The following is a 19512-nucleotide window of genomic DNA, read 5'->3' on the forward strand; positions in this document are numbered from 1 at the left end:
TCTGTGACTGACATTAAAGTTGACTGAAACATCCAAGGTATGACTTAATAATATTCATTTGAATACTGAGTTATATGGTTCAAGTATATATTTAGCTGAAATACTATTACAGACATAAAATGCTAGTTAATGTCGGTGTAAGAGCTATGCTGTCTTGTTTTTTTTTTTTTTTTTTGTTTGTTTGTTTGTTTTGTTTGTTTGTTTGTTTGTTTTTTTAGTTAGCAGTGCATTGCTTTCTACAATATACTGCTGCATACTTGTCTGTGATTTTTATCTATGAAATTTTATTTTCTGATGACAAATGTTATCTTTATTCTTGTTAAAGATGAATAAAGCAGTGAATTCTGAAGTCATTTTTTATTAATATGACTTACATACGTTTCACCAGTCTACTCATCATGAATCATGTATTACTGGTAGCATCTGCATTAGCAGTTACACATGTAAGTTTAATAGGAACTATAAGTTTAAAATGGATGGCTACTATTTGACCTAAACAAATATTATTTTGTACCTGAGGACAGCATGCTACAGCTACCACTGCACGTACCTGAGTGAAGAATAAGCACAGGGCTATTTCAGCTATTTTCCTGGTTAACAAATGAAACAAAAGCTAAGAGAAATACATGCTGGAAGAGCCATCGTTGGTTTCCATTTTACTGACTCTATATGGTAATGTAAACTGGATAGTTAGAGTTTTTTTACAGTAGACCCAGCACAGAAAAGGCCAAAAAGGCATAAGATCCAATCCTTATTCTATCACCTTCATGCATAGCCTTAAACATTCCCTTAGCTTTGTCAGCAGCCAGTTTTCCCAAAGGACTGCCAGCAGGAGACAGTAGGAAACACCTCAGAACTACCTAAGTAGATTCACAAGCAAACTTCATCCTCATCATGGCAACACCTTATTTTCTAAGACCCTGCAGCTTAGGGGAATCCAAATCCCACATTAAATACCTGTTCATAATACACAGGGCACATCACTTGGTGCAAAATTCATTGATCTGTACACTAAACTGATGGAAAACCAAGAGACAGAGTTTCCACTTTAGTGTACAAAGTATGTGCTGGATGTGCTAGAGGTTACAAGATTACAGTCCCTTCAGAACCTTTGGAAGTATTTTATTGCAAGCAATCATTAAAATTGAAATTAATTAACATTAAAGTTAGGGAAAATGAGAGTCAAAGATGAGGAGCAGGAGCAGAACACTCCTAGAGCTGAAATATCCTCATTCAAAGCACACAGTGGAAAAGAGACCCCTGAGCATGGAACAGCAACTGCCTTGCATGGACAATGCAGTGTGGAGCCTCTGCACCCTGTGGCAAGTGCTTGCACTCAGCAGCAGAGGGAAGCAACAGGCAAAACTAATGTGGGATGTTCACAGGTTGTGTGAAACAGTCATGATGCTTCCCCTGCTGCAGTGCTGGGTAAGCCAAGCAGAAAAGCTAAAATAGCTATGGCATATTGACAGCTATAACTTAGGAAAAATAAAACCTTAGAAGTTTGGATAAAACCTTCGGCAGAGATTCAGAGCTTTTACTTAAAAGCTCTGTGCCAAAAATGACAATTATGTTCTTAAAGTTACTTGTAAATTTATTCCTTCACCTGCTTAAGGTTTAATCGTTGTAACACTACTCTCATTTTTTATAAATGTAGCTGTAGGATAAAAGGTAGTACCTAGGCATATATTGCAGAGCATATATTACATTGACAGGTCTGAGGCTCCATGGTGAATTTTTAATGAGAAATGAACAGCTTTTGCAGGAAAAACCTTTCCCCCAAATGGTAAAATGAATCAAATACTGCAAATTAGGACTTTTATCAGATTATGCATAATAATAATTATTAATGAGGTGAAAGAGAAAAACAAACCTATGTTTCACATAATAAATTACAGTTCATAAAAGAGAAAGAGTAGAAATTATGAAAATACTCTTCAGAATGTAACTGGCTACAAGTTGCAAAATGAAGTTGCAATCCTGCAGGAAACCAGTATTTCAGAATTGTGTTTCTGTGTGAATCATGTAAAATGAAATATCCTGACTTCATAAGAATGGAACTTTCCACTCCCTCCTTCTAGCAAATTTCATTAAATTAGTAGTTTTTTTTTTTTTTGTTTGTTTGTTTTTGTTTTTTTTTTTTAAGCAGAAAACATCCTAAAATGCTTAATCAGATCCAGTGTAGAGCAATGCCAGTACTAATTGTATGAAAATAAACAGTATGTATCTTGTGACAGACAAAGAAAACTGAAGGGCATGAGTGTGCATTACATTACTGAGTGCACCAAAAATACTTAAATTCCATTTTCAAATATGGACAGTAAAAACAATGTCAGCATCCACTACCACTATTATTTTAGGTTAGTGAAATTTGCCTATGTTGTTAGAAGGTGATATAATTCCTTAGAGAAATATTTAACTTTGAAGACTCCTCTCCCATCACTTAAATAATTCCTGATAACAAAATTTAATTATGGATGTAAAAAAAAAAAATAATATATAAATATGCTACTTCTCTTTCCATAATTTGGTTCCACAAGACACTGCAGCAACAAACACCTGTCAAAAATTCCTGCATTTCATATATTTATAAAATTATTAATTTTCCTATTCACTGATACAACCACATTTTTTCCAGCTGGCCTTATGAGCTGCTAATGTCTCTGAATGAGATGTGAAAATGATGTTATACTTCCAAGCTCTGCCCATAAAAGCAATCCAAATCATTCCCAGTTGTACGATGTACTTACTGATTGATGGTGTGTGCTCTTCCCTTTTAGTGCCATGGCACCAACACTGGTGCTGCTGTATCTGTGTGACACTGGTAGCTGTGGGAGCTCTGAGTAGCTGCCAAATTGGGGGAAAATCCCCCATTCATCAAACACTCACTCAAACAGACCTACAGGCCACCAAAAATCCCCTACAGAGAAACCATTCTGGTGTTCCCCCCCTCACTCAGGGCTCAATGGGTGGCTGGAGGCAGCCCACCTCCTTGCTGAGGTCCAGCTGCCCCATCAAGAAAGCCAACTTGAAGCCCTCTGGCAGCACTACTGGAGACTGCATGACATCAGAGAAGACAAATGTCAGACAATCTCTCATCCAACATGCTGCAAAGACAGAGCAGGGAAAGGGTATTACAGACTCCCCATCTACTCCTTTTAAACTTTGGTAGCTTCAGAATACAAATATTATGCAGCAAAGGAAGAGAGCATGAGAGTACCTCTGTCAGGAGCTTTGTTAGAAGGTGTATCAGCTTCGGCTCACATTTCCATCCAGGCCACGCGAACATCTCCATGCCCTCTTGTTCCTTGGCTCCTGAAGGCAGACTGCAGTGCCTCCCCGCAGGGGGGCAGCCCACCCACTACAGACACCTTCCAGCCTGCCTGCAGCCATCACCACAGACACGTACAGTTTTGTTTCCTCTTCGCTCTTTGATGGCCACTTTCATAACCGTTAAAGACATCTCTGGCTTGTTTTTGAATTGCAGTCTAAGACAAGAATGATAGACACAAAGAAATGGCACTGGCCTGGCAAACCCTGCTTGACAGCTGGTTTGCAGGACTTCCAAACAGACTGCAATATTGCTTTGGAGTGCTTTCATTGAGCTGTTAAGCTGAGGCATGGAGAGGACAAGAACAGTATAAGCACTATAAAAAATGATGGCAGGAAAAGCTTTTTTAGTTAGCGATTTTTACATAACTTGTGTTTTTAGACGGTTAGCTTAAAACACTGTTCTCTTCTGCCTTGTGGAAAATAAAGATGCTCCTTCCTATGTGTGGGTGGCCCAACAGTGGAACATCATTTTGTTACAGGAGATGAAAATGTCGACAGCTGCAAGCTTTCCTCCCTTTGTTTATTGTTATTATATTGATCTAAAAATTTTTTCTGAATGGAACAAAGAGACCCAAAGCTTCTTCGGTGTAATTCATATATGCAACTTGTAATTTATCTCCTGATATTTTCTGTATGTGTTCTTTTATTTTTTCTGCAATAAGAATGAAAGATAAATTGTACATATGATATAAACATACCTTCCCCTTTGTTGCTTATGCTTGTAATGGTATTATTTAGATTTACATACTTTGACTTGTTGGGAAGATTGATTGTTGGCAGACTGACAAGGTCTGGGTAGCTGACAGGTTGGAGCATTTATTAATGCTCTTGCTTTGTGCAGAAATAGTTTGGCTCCATGATAGAAAGATCCCCTCAAACATGGAGACTGGGAAATTAATTATTAAGAAGGATGTTACGAAAACATATGTCAATACTGTTCAATATGTGGCTGGAAGGTAATTGAAAAAATTATGTAGACTCTGACTTAAAAGGATAGGAAGTCTCATGAATATACACTGTAATTCCTGATAACACAGCTTAATTGCTGAACATGTCTCCCTCTGGAAAAAGGCCAAGCCAAGTCTGTAAGGCATGGTTTAAGCATGGTGGAGACTGTTGGGTACTTTAATTGTTTTTTACTTCTTTCCTATAATACTTGTACTTCAGCTGTTGGAGCCCATGTTTCACTGAAGCATTTCAGTGAAATGCAATGAAGCATTTCCTAGTCAGAGAGTATTTAACATGCCCCTAACTTTATATTGCATGAACTGCTCCACATAATCATCTTCCAGAGAAGTGCACAAAAAAGCTGATTATTGTGTTCATTTACATGCATTTGTTACAGATCTTCTGCTTATAGCTTCTATGATGCTTGGATTTCATTACTACAGTCTTTTAAAGCATATTTTAGTTTTTATTTTTTTTTCTTTATGTGCCCTATCTGATATTAACCACACGTTTCCTTATTGAAATGAGAATTAAAGAAGATTTTTGTAATCCAGCCCAGGGTAGAAATGCAATCCAGTTCTTTCTCTCCCAGATAGATGTAGAACTGAATCGATATCTGTATCTAATCTCAAATAAAATTTGAAAGGTGATACTAATTTTGGCTGCATTGTTTTCAGCTCGTTTTGACCAATGCTTTCTTTTTTCTTTTTGTAGCCTCAAAACACCAATAAATACATCTTAAATCTAATCTAAACTCAAATGGATTTTTGAGAGCCACCCAGAGAATTCTGGCAGTCTTTCCCACTTCTAAGGAGCTGAAAATGGAAGATTTTATCTTACAGAAAAATTAAGTAGTTCCAGAAGACTGAGGCATACCTTTCCCCAGGAGCCTCATAGTGGTTTCAACGCACTTTTATACTTCCCATCTATACGGGTTTCTGTGTACAAACCAGCAGAAGTCTGCTCTTAACCTTCTGTCTGCTGGACACCTCCATTTATGGATGATGTAGAGAGATGCAGGGAGGTCAAAAGGCACCTCTTTTTCTATTGTGCCAATTTCACATGAGGAATAGTAGTCTAGAATATCTGCTTCTCACACTCTCTCAAACTTAACATATCTTTACAATCTTCCCAGGAAATCATCTTTCCACAGTCTTGACTGCCATCTACTATTTCATCATGGGACTCGGGGAAAGGAATGGATTTTCTGCACAGTCATTCTATTTTGTGTTTCAATTGGATTGGTTTTACTCTGGTTACTTGAAAAAATTCCAAATAGCCCTGTGAGAATCTGGGATATACTTATAGAAAGCATCTTTCTAAGTGTGCAAGAGATTATATGCATAAAAAGAACAGCTAATAGCCAGCAATTTAGCATATTGTTCTGATTTTGCTAGCTTTACCACTGTTTTCACAGGATACTGGCTTTGAAAGCATTACCATAGTAAACAGTAGGAATACCTGTTACAGGAAATACAGTCTGAAGGTATTTCTCCTGCTTGCTTCTCTGTGACTAATGTAGGATTTCGTGTTTCTTTAAGTTAGCAAGCCTGGGAAAGGAACACATCAGTGTGCATGCAGTACATTTGGTCTGATATAATTACTTTTTGTTAATGCTATGAATTTGTTTTATTTAATTTTTTATATAGTCTTCAGTCCTGCAAACATTCAAGCACATGAACAACAGACTCCTAACTTCAATCAAGTTACAACAGGGAATAAGGTATTCAGGCATGTGCAACATCTGGTTGCAGAATTAAAGTCATTCATCTCCTGGGTCTTCCTAGGCAATTATAGGTTGGACATGTGCACATGGACTATAGGATTCATGCAATATGTTTATGTGTTTTTTGATTGTTTGTTTGTTTGTTTGTTTTTGTTTTTGTTTTGTTTTGTTTTGTTTTTTACCTAAGATAAGGAAACAAACTTTTAGAAATCAGAGGGCAATCTAGACAGCTAATGCAGCAGTTCCTGCAGGAAGTTTATCAGCTCCAAACAAGCACCCTGTAGATGAAACTACGCTTCATCAAAATTAAGGGTATCCAAAGGTATTAAGGATTTCTGAGAGACTGCCATCTTTCAAGACCACTATTTACCTAATGAACTATCTTAAAAAGAACATAATGAATTCTTTGATATTTACTAATTCCATTAACAATCATCTGAACTAAAGACACTCCACGTTAACATCTGGATAACAAGATGTTAACATCTTTAGCAAACTGTGTCACATTTGAACCTAAATTCCTCTCATATTATCTCATGTATTTTTCTATGTCATAAGTTGTGCACATTTCCAGCAGTAAATATGTATTTCAGTATTTTGCTTTGTTTAAGAACTTTAAAACCTTCAAATTATATTAATATTTATATTTCATAAAGATTGGATATTCACACTGCTTGGAACAGAATCTACTTTCCAAACATTTTTCTTGATTTTGCCTAGTGATGCAAAAGAGTTCAAGAGAGGAATAAAAAGTATTTATCACTTTTGTTACTTATGAGTTCAAAGCATAATTTCTAAAAGAGCACTTGGGAAAATATGGTATTATTTAATGATTTTTCATTGTTTCTTACCTGTCTGTGAGTACCCCATGCTACTGAACATGTTACTTATTTGGACAAAGATTTATTTCCATACTCTTAATGATTTCTTTTACTGCCCCCAATCAACATTAATATCACATGATGGACTTCAGAAATCATTGTGAGCTCTATCAGAAGAGTTAATGAACTGAATTTTATGTGCTAAAATAACATAAAAAGAGAAGAGTTTTCTGAATGCTTCTGAAAGTTGATTTTAGTATACAGTCATTAATGTGTTAAGGCATGTACAAAAATACATTAAAGGATCAGGAATATATTCCTGCAGGTACTTAGAACCTAATAAATAATGAATGCAATGATTAACTACATGGGCAGAAGTACAGCACATTCCTATGAAAAAGGCTACATACAACCCAGCCTTTGGATGAGTGTGCACCATTGTTTTTAATATATAAAAACACTTGAACAGACTCAGTTGTATGTGAAGAGAAAACAAAAGTAAGAGGGCTTGAATTAACATTGTATTTTCACATGAAACATTTAGATATTGCCAAGAGCAATCAGGGTGCCTGGAGCCAGGTGGAAGGACAGCAGAACAAGGTGAGCAGAGCACAATGGCACCATTCAATGCTGTTTAAGCAGCCAGAGAGGTTTGTGCAGGTCTAGAGAGCTGAAATAGGACCACCACCATGGCTTCTCCCTGGGCTGTGGTGACCCTCCCTGAGTCCCAGGCTGGGCATGAGGATCGAACAGTTCCAGTGGGTCGTATTGGTCGTGCATGTCCTCCATGGGCCGGCGGAGAAGCTTGTTAGGCCAAACCTCAACAGGTCGCAAGACAAAGTCAACTCTCCCAGCCCGTTTCATCTTGGTGGGAAGGGTGACCCTCTTCATCACCCTGCTGTATCCCGCAGCTTGGGCACTGATTATGTATGTTCCTGGAGGCAAGAGTCGCCAGTAGTCACCATCGGCAGCTTTGGAAAGGCAAATTCACAAGAAGACAGTTTAGTTGGTCTTTCTTTCTGTATAGATGCATACTCATGTATACATGCATCCAAGGACAACACAAACATTTAGGGGATAGGTTTTTAAAAGAGTCTTAGAATCAGCTCAAACTTTGAAAAAGACTCAGCCTGTGAAAATCTGACCATAGGAGCTAAAGGAGTAAAACTCGCGTACAAACCAAACTTTCTGCAACTGCTCTGCCTGTATAAAAAGGAAGTGAAGCTTTCCTTCTTACTGCTTTCCCAGGGGCACAAGGAATAACTCCAAAGAAATCAAATGAATGAAAAACTACGTGAAACTTAAGAAGGTGAAAGCAGAATCCAAGCTGTAATATATATATATATATATATATATATATATATATATATAGCATGTCTAAAGAGCTAAGAAATCCCTTTTTTTATTATATTACATTCTATTACTTTGCAGACATTATAGCACATAAGACTGTGGAGTCAAAGCTGCAGCTGGTATAAATTTCCATTAGTGTAAAATGGGTGTAAATTTCCTCCAGCTGAAGGTTAGAGCCTGCAGGCAAAAAGCAAGGAGTTTTAAAACACATATTTATTCTCCATTTTATATTTCCTTTATTTTGAATGTTAATTTTTCTTAACTTAGTTAATGTTGTATTAATGGTTTTTTTTGTTTGTTTGTTTGTTTGTTTTTTCCATCTTGGAACTTCTCAGTCTTTTTTGACACTGAAGTTAAAAGACATTTTAATCATATGACATTCTTAACCCCACCTAACACAAGAACAAATTCTCCTTTTTCCTTCAATGTAAACACATGTTTTATTCAATTCTTAATTCTTTAAATGTCGATTGCCATGGACAATGTCCAATGGAAAGCCATTGTCTCGGAATAAGTTTGAAAGAGACCCTAATTCATGCCAGAGTCTCCCACCATCCTCAAAAATCTGCATCATCTCCAGTATTGTATCCCCTCTAATGTTAAGTTTAAAAAAAAAAAAAAAAAAAAAAAAAAAAGCTGGAAAGCATCCACTACATTATAAGTTATTCTGGCTTTCCAAATTGATTCAACAACTACCATTAGAGTAAAATGTTACCATTCACGTCTCCTGTTTTGTGCTCCTATGGCCTACCATATTCTCACTAAAGTCAGTAATAAAATGGGAGCATTGGTTCTAGTGAGAGCTCAGAACTTTGCAGCTGCACATGGCTCAATACATGTTTTTCAGTTGGTGACAGTGACCATAATTCAACATTCTAGCTGGCCTTTTGGTTGGTTGGTTTTTGGTTTTGATATAAATATTGTTCACAAATTGCATATATTTATAGTTTTTTTTTTTTTTTTTTAATGTTTGTTTGTTTGTTTTCATGAACAAAAGAGGTTGCTTGCCCTTCAATCACTGCAGTCATTCCAGTTGTTAAAATCAGTGTTTTACACCTCAAGTTCACAATATTTCTACTAAGTAATTTTATCTGCTCTGTGAGTACAAGATGGACAGAGTAGACTTTTCCCCCCAGAAGGGCTATTGATCTATTCCCCCAAGCATGAAATATGTATGTCAAGGTGGATTTCTGAATTTTTCTAATACATGTGGTCTTTGATGGCTGGCCGACAGCTTCAGGTGTTTTTTTTTTTAACTGCAAGGACTGAGTCATCCCAGAGACATCACGGGTTTAACAACCAGTTTGATGTCTTCTCTCCTGCTTTTCTAGAAATAAACCCACAGATGAGCCCTGAATTCTCCATTAAGGTGAAATTTCCATCAGATATGACAAGACTTTGTGGGTTCACTTCTCAACACTTTCACTCTGCAGCAGGAAAAAGCTGGAACAAAAAATATTACCTGTGGTGACATCATGCTGGATGCCCCTGACTGAAATGCGAGCATTTTTAATTGGATTTCCAAATTTATCAGACACAATTCCTTTTATTCCCCGATGAACCTGGCAAGGCAAAGCAAAGCAAAGTTAGATGGGAGCCATTTGTTATATTACTATCTCCTAATATTCTACAAGAAAACCATGTAGAGAGGAAAAATCTTTCAAGAGATTTGGTGGAAGAGATTTGGAACCTACAGAGGTTCTTGGGTGCTAACATCCCTTCAGATCACATTCTCTGTTTTGGGCACTACATAGTAGCTGTAACATCTCGGAGGTAACTGAGGAAAATAGCTAACTTAATGAGTGCTTTCTTGGGCTAGGTATGTGGTCTTGCATTGCATTGAGGGTCCTTTTGCACAAATCAGTAGCATCTCATTCTTCTGTACCTAATACATCACCTAACTAACAGTAACAGAACAGTAACAATACCTAAAGACTGTTTCTAATTGCCTGCCATAGATCCAGAACCAGAAAGAAATGAAAAGTTAAGTCTGTAAAAACAATCTGATGCACACAGTGAAAAGGTATTATTGGTGCTATGAGCAGAGTCAAATCAGGATGAAGTAAATGGTCATTTTTGAGTACATGGCCATTTACTCAAAGTGCAGCATTAAAACTTGTGTGAAATAAATCAAAATCATGCATAATTATTAGCTTTCAGACAATACTACACTTACATACAATCCTTAATGCCATATTTTAAATCACTTTCATTAAACATTTATGAACGCAAATCAATCTATAACAATATAGTTATGAATCTGTTCATATTCTTATTTAATATCAGTGAATATGAATAGTTCAGAGAAATCTTTAGCTACTCATCAACTCCATGTTGCCTACACATCACTACATGTCAAAATGTCATGATGGCAATATGTACATGTATAATATCCTTTTTCTCTTGTCTACATGCACAAAACTCAGTTGTTTGAGCCAATGAGAAATATGTTTGGTGACAAACTAAAGAGCAATGTGAATTCTGTCAAACAAAGAGGTGCACAAACAGCTCATTCTATTTGAAGCTCAACAAAACAAAACCAGAAAAACAAATCAAAACAAAACACTAGAATACTTAAAGATTTTTTTTCAGCTTTCCAAAATGAAAATATTTTATATTGGAAGTTTTATATGAACTTTTTAAATGAAAAGTAATTCCATTTCAGTTTTTCCCATGAACTACTAAGGTTTTTTTTCTCTTCCTCTTATTTTGACTTCTCCATTTCCTTTGTCACAGAAGAATGCAAAAGAAGAACAAAGAATGAAACAATGGGAAAAAAATGGTGGAAAATACAGATGTTTAAAAGTAAGCAGTAAAATATCTAACTTTACAGTAATTCTTAATATAAAGCTTTAAAATTATTCAGTATGGTCCAATAACGTCAGGTTTTTATTCAAGGTGAGACTGTGTTGTCATTGCTCTTGTTAAATAGCTATTCTGTATTGAGTGGAGCTATTCATTGGAGGATTTAGGAACAACTCAGTCTAAGGACTTCAAAACTGTCCCTTAAGAACTATTATGATGAAGCACTGCAAATTGCTTTTCAGCATTGCACTTGAGGATTTATCATATGGATAGTGGGTATATCTGGTCAGAAGAGTCATCTCAGAGACAAATTTAATTTACAGTGTAGACATACTCAAAGTAGTATGACCTCATCCAACTTCAATAATAATTTCACAATTAGAACATGAGGGGATAAAAATGACAAAACTGAAATTTCTTTAATGTTGTTGATTTGTTTTGCTTTAAATACACTATTTTTGTTTTTGTCTCAAACCTGCGCCACATAAGTTTGGGAGATTGTTTTGGTACCACTAGCAATAGGGAGAAGAGATCAGCGTTTATGAAAATGAATACTACTTCTGCGTGTTAAGCCAAGTAGATTTGTACACACACCAAGCAGCCTGGTATATATCAGAATAAGAAAAGTTTGAATTGGTTATGGCAGACTTAATCCTTATCGGGAGTAATTCAGTCATCCTTATCTACAAAGTTGTTTTGCTTACTGTCCTGCATTTACTCAAAAAGCTTTTCCAGCACAGACTTCTCCAGTATCTCACACTATAAAAATCTTTACATCTTGAAGACTTCAAGTGCAATATATATGGATTTAACCCAGCTCCATTTGGATTCTCTAAAACTCATTTTCATCAGACAGCTGTAAAATGAAATGAGTTTGGTGGTCTGTACTGTAGACTTTATTGAATGATGATACTTACCACAAGTAGCAAGAGGTTGCTTAGAAAGGCCATAAAAACACTCCTAACAATTTTAAATTACTGCATACTCTATCAAAATAAGGCATGGCAGAAAGCTAATCTACTAATGGCTGAGAGAAAGATGAGCAACTTCTACTTCTGTGTTCACTTACTTATTGTCAGTGAGGTATTTGCTTTTGCTGAGCTCAAACTTATTATTAAAATAATATTACTATAAAATAGGTTGGTTTAATGCTTACAGGCATACAGTTGTCTCTTTAGAAGATAAGACCTCCAATCATTTTAAATATCAAGAAATTGAGGTGGAAAGTGAGTAAACAACATTTCTAGTAAGATAACTATAACCTCCCCATTGCAACCAAATCTTCATCTCCTGCTCTTGTACAGTGGGTTTAAGTCCAGGAACATGGAAAATGAAAATGGAAAAATTCCCAGAGGCTTTCTGGAAAGTATCTCTTGGTTTACTCTCCAAGAGAAAGGATGATTTTTAATTTTCTGAATATATGTTTTTTTTCTTAGCATTCATTTCCTGACCTCAGTGCCAGGAAAGCTCATGGAGCAGATCCTCCTGAGAGCCATCATGCAGCACTTGCAGGGGAAGCAGGCGATCAGGCCCAGTCAGCATGGCTTTATGAAAGGCAGGTCATGCCTGACGAACCTGATCTCCTTCTATGACAGAGTGACGCGCTGGGTGGATGAGGGAAAGGCTGTGGATGTGGTCTACCTTGACTTCAGCAAGGCTTTTGACACCGTCTCCCACAGCATTCTCCTCAAGAAACTGGCTGCTCTTGGCTTGGACTGGCGCACGCTTCGTTGGGTTAGAAACTGGCTGGATAGCTGGGCCCAAAGAGTTGTGGTGAATGGAGCCAAGTCCAGTTGGAGGCCAGTCACTAGTGGCGTCCCCCAGGGCTCGGTGCTGGGGCCGGTCCTCTTTAATATCTTCATCGATGATCTGGACGAGGGCATTGAGTGCACCCTCAGTAAGTTCGCAGATGACACCAAGTTAGGTGCGTGTGTCGATCTGCTTGAGGGTAGGAAAGCTCTGCAGGAGGATCTGGATAGGCTGGACCGATGGGCTGAGGTCAACTGCATGAAGTTTAACAAGGCCAAGTGCCGGGTCCTGCACCTGGGGCGCAATAACCCCAAGCAGAGCTACAGGCTGGGAGAGGAATGGTTGGAAAGCTGCCAGGCAGAGAAGGACCTGGGAGTGATGGTGGATAGTCGGCTGAATATGAGCCAGCAGTGTGCTCAGGTGGCCAAGAAGGCCAACGGCATCCTGGCTTGTATCAGGAACAGCGTGACCAGCAGGGCTAGGGAGGTGATCGTCCCCCTGTACTCAGCTCTGGTGAGGCCGCACCTCGAGTACTGTGTTCAGTTTTGGGCCCCTCGCTACAAGAAGGACATCGAGGTGCTTGAGCGGGTGCAGAGAAGGGCGACGAAGCTGGTGAGGGGCCTGGAGAACAAGTCCTACGAGGAGCGGCTGAGGGAGCTGGGCTTGTTCAGCCTGGAGAAGAGGAGGCTCAGGGGTGACCTTATCGCTCTTTTTAGGTACCTCAAGGGAGGCTGTAGCGAGGTGGGGGTTGGCCTGTTCTCCCACGTGCCTGGTGACAGGACGAGGGGGAATGGGCTTGAGTTGAGCCAGGGGAGTTTTAGGTTAGATGTTAGGAAGAACTTCTTCACTGAAAGGGTTGTGAGGCACTGGAACAGGCTGCCCAGGGAAGTGGTGGAGTCACCATCCCTGGAAGTCTTCAAAAGCCGTTTAGATGTAGAGCTTAGGGATATGGTTTAGTGGAGGGCTGTTAGCGTTAGGTCAGAGGTTGGACTCGATGACCTTGAGGTCTCTTCCAACCTAGAAAATTCTGTGATTCAGTGATTCTGTGATTCAATTTCAGACAGTTGATTTGTAATATTGCACAAACTATTTACAAACAATTTCCTTTTGAATTGTTTCTAAATCATTTACAAGTTTCTAAGTCCTTTACAAGTCCTAAGCTCAATCATTCCTGCAAGACAACAAAAACATTATCTGTGTGTCCTGTCAGACAAGCAGAGGCCCCAGAGCTGCAGGTGAAATGTGGTGACTGATTCAGTGCTATCTCAGTGATAACTAACAGGTGAAACAGCAAAGAAAGGAATATCAACAAAAACAAAAAGATTTTATTCCAAAGAAGAAAATCCATAAGCACTAAGGTCTGCAAAAGCAGAGCCATACCATCTCCATATAGTTCAGAAGGGCGTCTCTGTTTTCATGCCAGATTGTAAACAGTTCTTCTTCCAAAGGAAACTTTTCGCATCCTACCTCCACAGTAACTTCAAAGCAATTTGTATGAAGGTAATTAAAATCTGCCATACCTACAGGTTTAAAAAGAAAGAGATCACGGAAAACCCATTTAAACCCTAAATGGAATTTTGCTGTTGCAGTTAGTTCAATGTAATGGCCAATGCATATAAATTATTCTACAAATTCAGAATATTACTTGTTTCAACTGTGAATTAACTAATGACTGTGACACTTCTTTCAGGTGAAAAAGCATCATTTTAAGTTATTATTCACCTGACCAAGAAACAGCAATAGAAAGATAACGATTGGCTAATCACAGTAATTGGATAATCAGCTGTATCAGAGGTGATTGCCAAAGGTCACAAGCAGAGAGATGACCTTTTGCCACTAGTACGTTCAAAACTGTTTCTACACAAAAGACATTGGATATAATTTTCAGAAGAATGTAAGCCTAAGATATTTAAACCTGATTGTCTCTCATGCCCCAAAGCTTCCTAAATGCCCAGTTTCAACAGAATAATTTGGGGAGCTGCTTGAGTCTAACTGGAAAATATGATTGAAACACTTCTGAAATTTTTATGAACATTAGTAGTTCATCCATGAAATCCTGAATAAAACCAAATACTATTATTAAGGAAATCAAATTAGCAACTTAAGCACAAATTAATGGGATGTTAATCTTTCTTGGTTTTTATACTTAAAAATAAATAAATAAATATATTTGAACAACTTGAAAAAAACAAACAAAAAACACAACTTGCACGAAGCAGAATGCAAGTCTGAAAGACGGAATCAAACTCATGCTGCTAAGGAATGATAGCAATGCATTAAGTATTTAAACTTCTCTGATTTTAAAACTAGAAGAATCTTGTATATGCAATAATGTATTTGACCATTGGATAGCATAACTTCTATAAGATCTTATCAGGGCTGAATAAGTCTCTTGGTGTCTGAATATAACTGCTACCAACATACATTTGCTACTTAAATCCCTAACAGGTTACTTTTTGCAAGTATTTGACCTAAAATAAATTGATATGAATAAAATTATCCTGCCAAACCCTTGTGTCTCAGAAAGGTCATATAGAGGTTTTACCTCACTTGATATGATGGTAAAGTGGTTTTACCTCCAGTGAAGCTGTACCACTCAGCACCATTTATAATACCTCCTCGTTTTACAAAATTTCCACCACAGCGAAGTTCTGATCTGTCTGAGATGACTGGATGTGCATCTGCATAGGCTTTTGCCAGCATTTTAAACATCTGTAACAGAAGAGGTTGAAATACATTTGGTTTTGAAACAGTAAATATGTTAGCCTTCAGTCACTGATGTTGCTGCCAGTAAGTCTTGCTGTTGTGAGCCCAGATAATGAGCCACCCTGTGTCCCTGAGGCTGATGAAGGGGGAGAACCTCTGTGCAAGGATATTCCACCAGGAAGGTTTCACATGCCTTATTCTCCAAGGTGCTTCTTTGTAATCCAATGTGTTTAGCCAGAAATAACACTGAATACTTCTTGATTTTGTGATACTTGGAGCAGAAGTAGAGGGCTTGTTTTGTTGTACTTAAAGTCATGGGTTTCAAAGCCAAAATTAGCTCTCCCATTATGTCCTAGCTGTTGGGTTTTCAGAAACACCTACACCAGCCTCAGCCCCACCAGATCTTTGCGTTAGCTGCTGGTGTTTAAAATAGACGGCGTTGATTTGCTTTGCACTTATCTCTATCGCAGGACAACCTGCCAGTTTGATCTCAATGACAGTCACTTTTTTGTGAGGCAGAAGCCATCCCCCAAAAAGTGAAGGATAGGATGTGGTGATGGAGGATGTCACCATTGATTTCCTAAGAGTGTTAATAATGATGAAGAGCAGATGAGTCACGACCCAGAAAGGAAAACTGATGGGTACATGAAGTGAAGACAGAAGCAAGAGCAGTGATATGAGGAAACCATATCTTTGGATCTGTTTTGTGCCATTTTATTGCAAATGTGTTTGTTACAAATTTGAACAGAAATGATCTCCTTTTTTATTTTATTCAAATCTCAACTACAAAACCTATCACTCCAGATTTCAATATTAAAATTACAGCAATTGTCAGGTGCTACTAGATCAGCTCAGCATCATAGGTTTCATTGCACATTTCTTAAGATAACATGTGCCTTAAGATAACATGTGCAAGCTGTTGGGTGGCTAAAATCCTATTTTTGCAAGTGGCTTAAGATTTTATGCTTGAAGATGTATGGAGACCAAAATGACTATACATATAATTTTGGTGTAATATTGAGGAATGATTCAATAATCACAAAGTTGGACCAATTATGGGATCAGGTAGCTAACTAAGAAAAGGTGGAAACAGTGTTATGTAAGTGTAAAGACAGTTTTCCTTTTTTTTTTTTTTTTTTTTTTTTTTTTTTTTCTATTTTCTCTTTCCCCTGATGAACAGACACATTATGACTTCAAAAAACTCAAATGTTTAGGCATTACATAGATGAACGCAAAGGAGAAAACAGAGGAATCCTTGTGACTTTGAAAGTGTGATGTTCATTTGATAAAATGTGTACATATTGTTATGTTGCCTAGCACTCTGACTCCACTGACGATCACAATTTGTTTTTTGGGGGACAGAGGGAAGGAAGTGTTTCCATTTGCCAAGGGTAGTGAGGTTGAATTTGTGTGTATCTTTCTGCCCCCATGAACAAAACTTCAATGTAATTTTTTGTGTAACACAAAGCAACAAAAGCCTGCTAGAAAATTCCATCTCCACAAACGCCAAAAAAAAAATTTGAAAGTTCTGTATTAGGAGGTGAACCAGATGCAGGAATGTGAGAGGAAGGACATGGAACAGTTTTGAGACTCCGTGGTCCCAGCAGTTACCAGACCAGGCTGTGATAAAGCTTAAAGAGGCTTGAAATCTGCTGCTGCTAAGAAGATCCCCATGCTACCACATATTCATCAAGAGAGACCGCCACAGTGGAGGTGGCAGCATCCAGGAGCCTTTGCAAGCTGGGCAATCTGGTTTGAATGTACCTTGAAGAATTTGACTTTTGAATTTCTGGCCATTATCTGCATTGCAGCATTTCACCCTGGGCTGCAGCCAAGGGTACAAACTTTCCTTTTTTCCCCTTGCATTGTGAATTTTGCAGATCAGCACACAGAACAAGGATTACAGCTAATATATGGCAGTTAAGACAAACTGCAATATTTCAGGATGCCAATTCCCCAGCAGCAGATGATGATGATAATGTTACTTAAATACAGGTCCTTTCACAGGAAAACATTTCGTAACTTTCTAGACAAATGTTAAAGTGATACTGGTAGTGTTGTTAAGGTTCCTATGCTGACTCCCTTGAAAAGTTGGTTTTAATTGGGGAAACTCCCAGCCCTCCCCTGTATGTTTTAAATTTCAAAATTTGCGCTACTTTCTAGGATTTTCAGCTACTCACTAGTCAGTAGATATTGTACAGCTCAGAACAAATGAATTGACACAGAAAATGTTTAATAGTGACAAATATTTAAATATTGAATAAATGCTGGTGAGGACTGTTACTTTAGGAGAGCTTCAACCCAGAGACGTGCTCAAAGAAACGGATACTTCAAATCAAAGATCAATTTCTGATGATTTTCAACTGCTTTTCACTATATAAGTAACCACTTTCCCTTAAGAGGTCAGGGACAATTTTAACATACGCTAGAAATCTAAAAAGCTGGCTGTTCTCCTAGTGGGCATGTCAGCAATGAATACTAGATTGAGGAAATCAAAGTGAAATAGGAAAGGTGGCAAAAAATTTCACAGAAGATTAACACTAAATCCCAACTGGGGAACCTGAGAGAGGAAAACTGTTGCTGTTCATCTGACCTGGAATAAATATTACAAGGCTGCCACCATATGGCAGCCAGCCTTTTTATTTCTACAGATTTCATCAGAAAATGTGAATTCTGATGAGGTTTGTTTCTTCTCTCCTGGAATCAGTGGTAAAAATAGCTGAACCTTCATACTTTAAATAGTAAAATCCTGACTTTTCCTAAACTCTGCCTTGTGAAATCATGTTTGGCCTCACAAAAAATGGGTAAATCTTTACCAATCAAGCTGGTAACATATATTTTAAAGCTAATGAAGTAACTGTATAAATCATATTATACATATGCATATATACATACATATAAATATATAAACATATGTTTTATTGTATATTTAATACATACATAACTATATACATATGTATAAACTCTAAATAAATCTAAGCTGTTTGTTACTTGTTAGAAGAAAATACTCCTACAGTTCCACATATGAAAACTATATCATACACCTACCCTACAAAACAATCTTACCTTCTCATCAGGTGTAGGGGAGAACTCTTTTTCTTCCAGGGGGTGCCTTGAATAGTCATAAGGATAGGTAACAACCAGTTCACCCCCATGGAGGCTGGCAGAGAGCACAAAGGGGATAGACCTCAACCACTTCATGACTGCCTTAGTCTCAGGTGCTACCTGAAATCCAGGAAAAAAAAAAAAAAAAAAAAAAAAAAAAAAAGCGTGACTGAACATTCAGCTCTGAAGGAAGTTGGTCCTGAGCAGGATGAAGCCCAGTGGAGAAGGTAGTATATCAGAAAGGGAAAAGATGTGACTCTTCAGCTCTTCCATCCCAAAAGTTAATGGGGGAAGAGCAGCAGTTTGCTCCAGAGAACAGATGAGACATTCTGTTCCTAACTCCCCAATAACCAGAGGCAATCACTGTGGAAAAGCTGAGAAAAGACATAGAAATTTTGATGGGAAAATAACTTTTTTATTACAGAGACATTTTCAGCAGTTCAAAATGATGACAGACTTATGTTAGACCTGAAAATTCCTGGTGGTGTACCATTATTTGCAAGCCAGACCCCTTTTCTAATTTTGTTTCTGAATCAGCAGGATTGACATTGGATGGATAAAATAGGGTGTGGAGATTTGCAATGCTCAGCACTTTTTGGAAAAACATTGTCTCATTTAACATCCTTTGGTCCAGGTTTATCAGCAAATAAATGAAAACTAATGGATATCAAGCACAGCAACAATTGCACTTTACTCGCAGAGAACTGCTGCAAATAGGTCACAAAATTTGTGGGAACGGGACCCCGGGGGCACTGGGGCTCCCACCTGCCCATCCTGCCTGCTTCCTAGGTGGGGTTTCCCGGACCTGCTCCGGAGTCAGATCATTCTTAGGGGTAACAGTGTCATCTGGTGGCCAGCCCCTGCAAGCCCGCAGGCCAGCGCCTTTGGAGGAGGTGAAGCTCTTTTCTTTGCCACTTGGGAAGATAGCAGGGAAAAAGCACGTTGCCAATCCAGACTCTGCTTTGC

General features: G+C 38.0%; 1 protein-coding gene across 2 annotated transcripts in view; it reads right to left on the reverse strand.

Moving 5' to 3' along the window:
* Positions 1-6998: 6998 nt before the first annotated feature.
* Positions 6999-19512, reverse strand: part of CPZ (carboxypeptidase Z) — a 34335-nt gene continuing 21821 nt past the window's right edge. The window contains exons 6-10 of one of the 2 annotated variants that reach the window (XM_084519040.1): positions 18508-18666; positions 15312-15447; positions 14116-14255; positions 9644-9743; positions 6999-7799 (exon numbers count right to left, since the gene is read on the reverse strand). In XM_084519040.1, coding sequence (XP_084375166.1) covers positions 7453-7799; positions 9644-9743; positions 14116-14255; positions 15312-15447; positions 18508-18666 — 882 coding nt within the window. In that variant the 3' untranslated portion in view covers positions 6999-7452. The remainder of the gene's footprint in view (positions 7800-9643; positions 9744-14115; positions 14256-15311; positions 15448-18507; positions 18667-19512) is intronic. The other variant, XM_084519039.1, reaches the window with a different exon arrangement.

This window comes from Aythya ferina (genome assembly GCF_964211825.1).
Source record: "Aythya ferina genome assembly, chromosome: 4".
Classification (NCBI taxonomy): domain Eukaryota; kingdom Metazoa; phylum Chordata; class Aves; order Anseriformes; family Anatidae; genus Aythya; species Aythya ferina.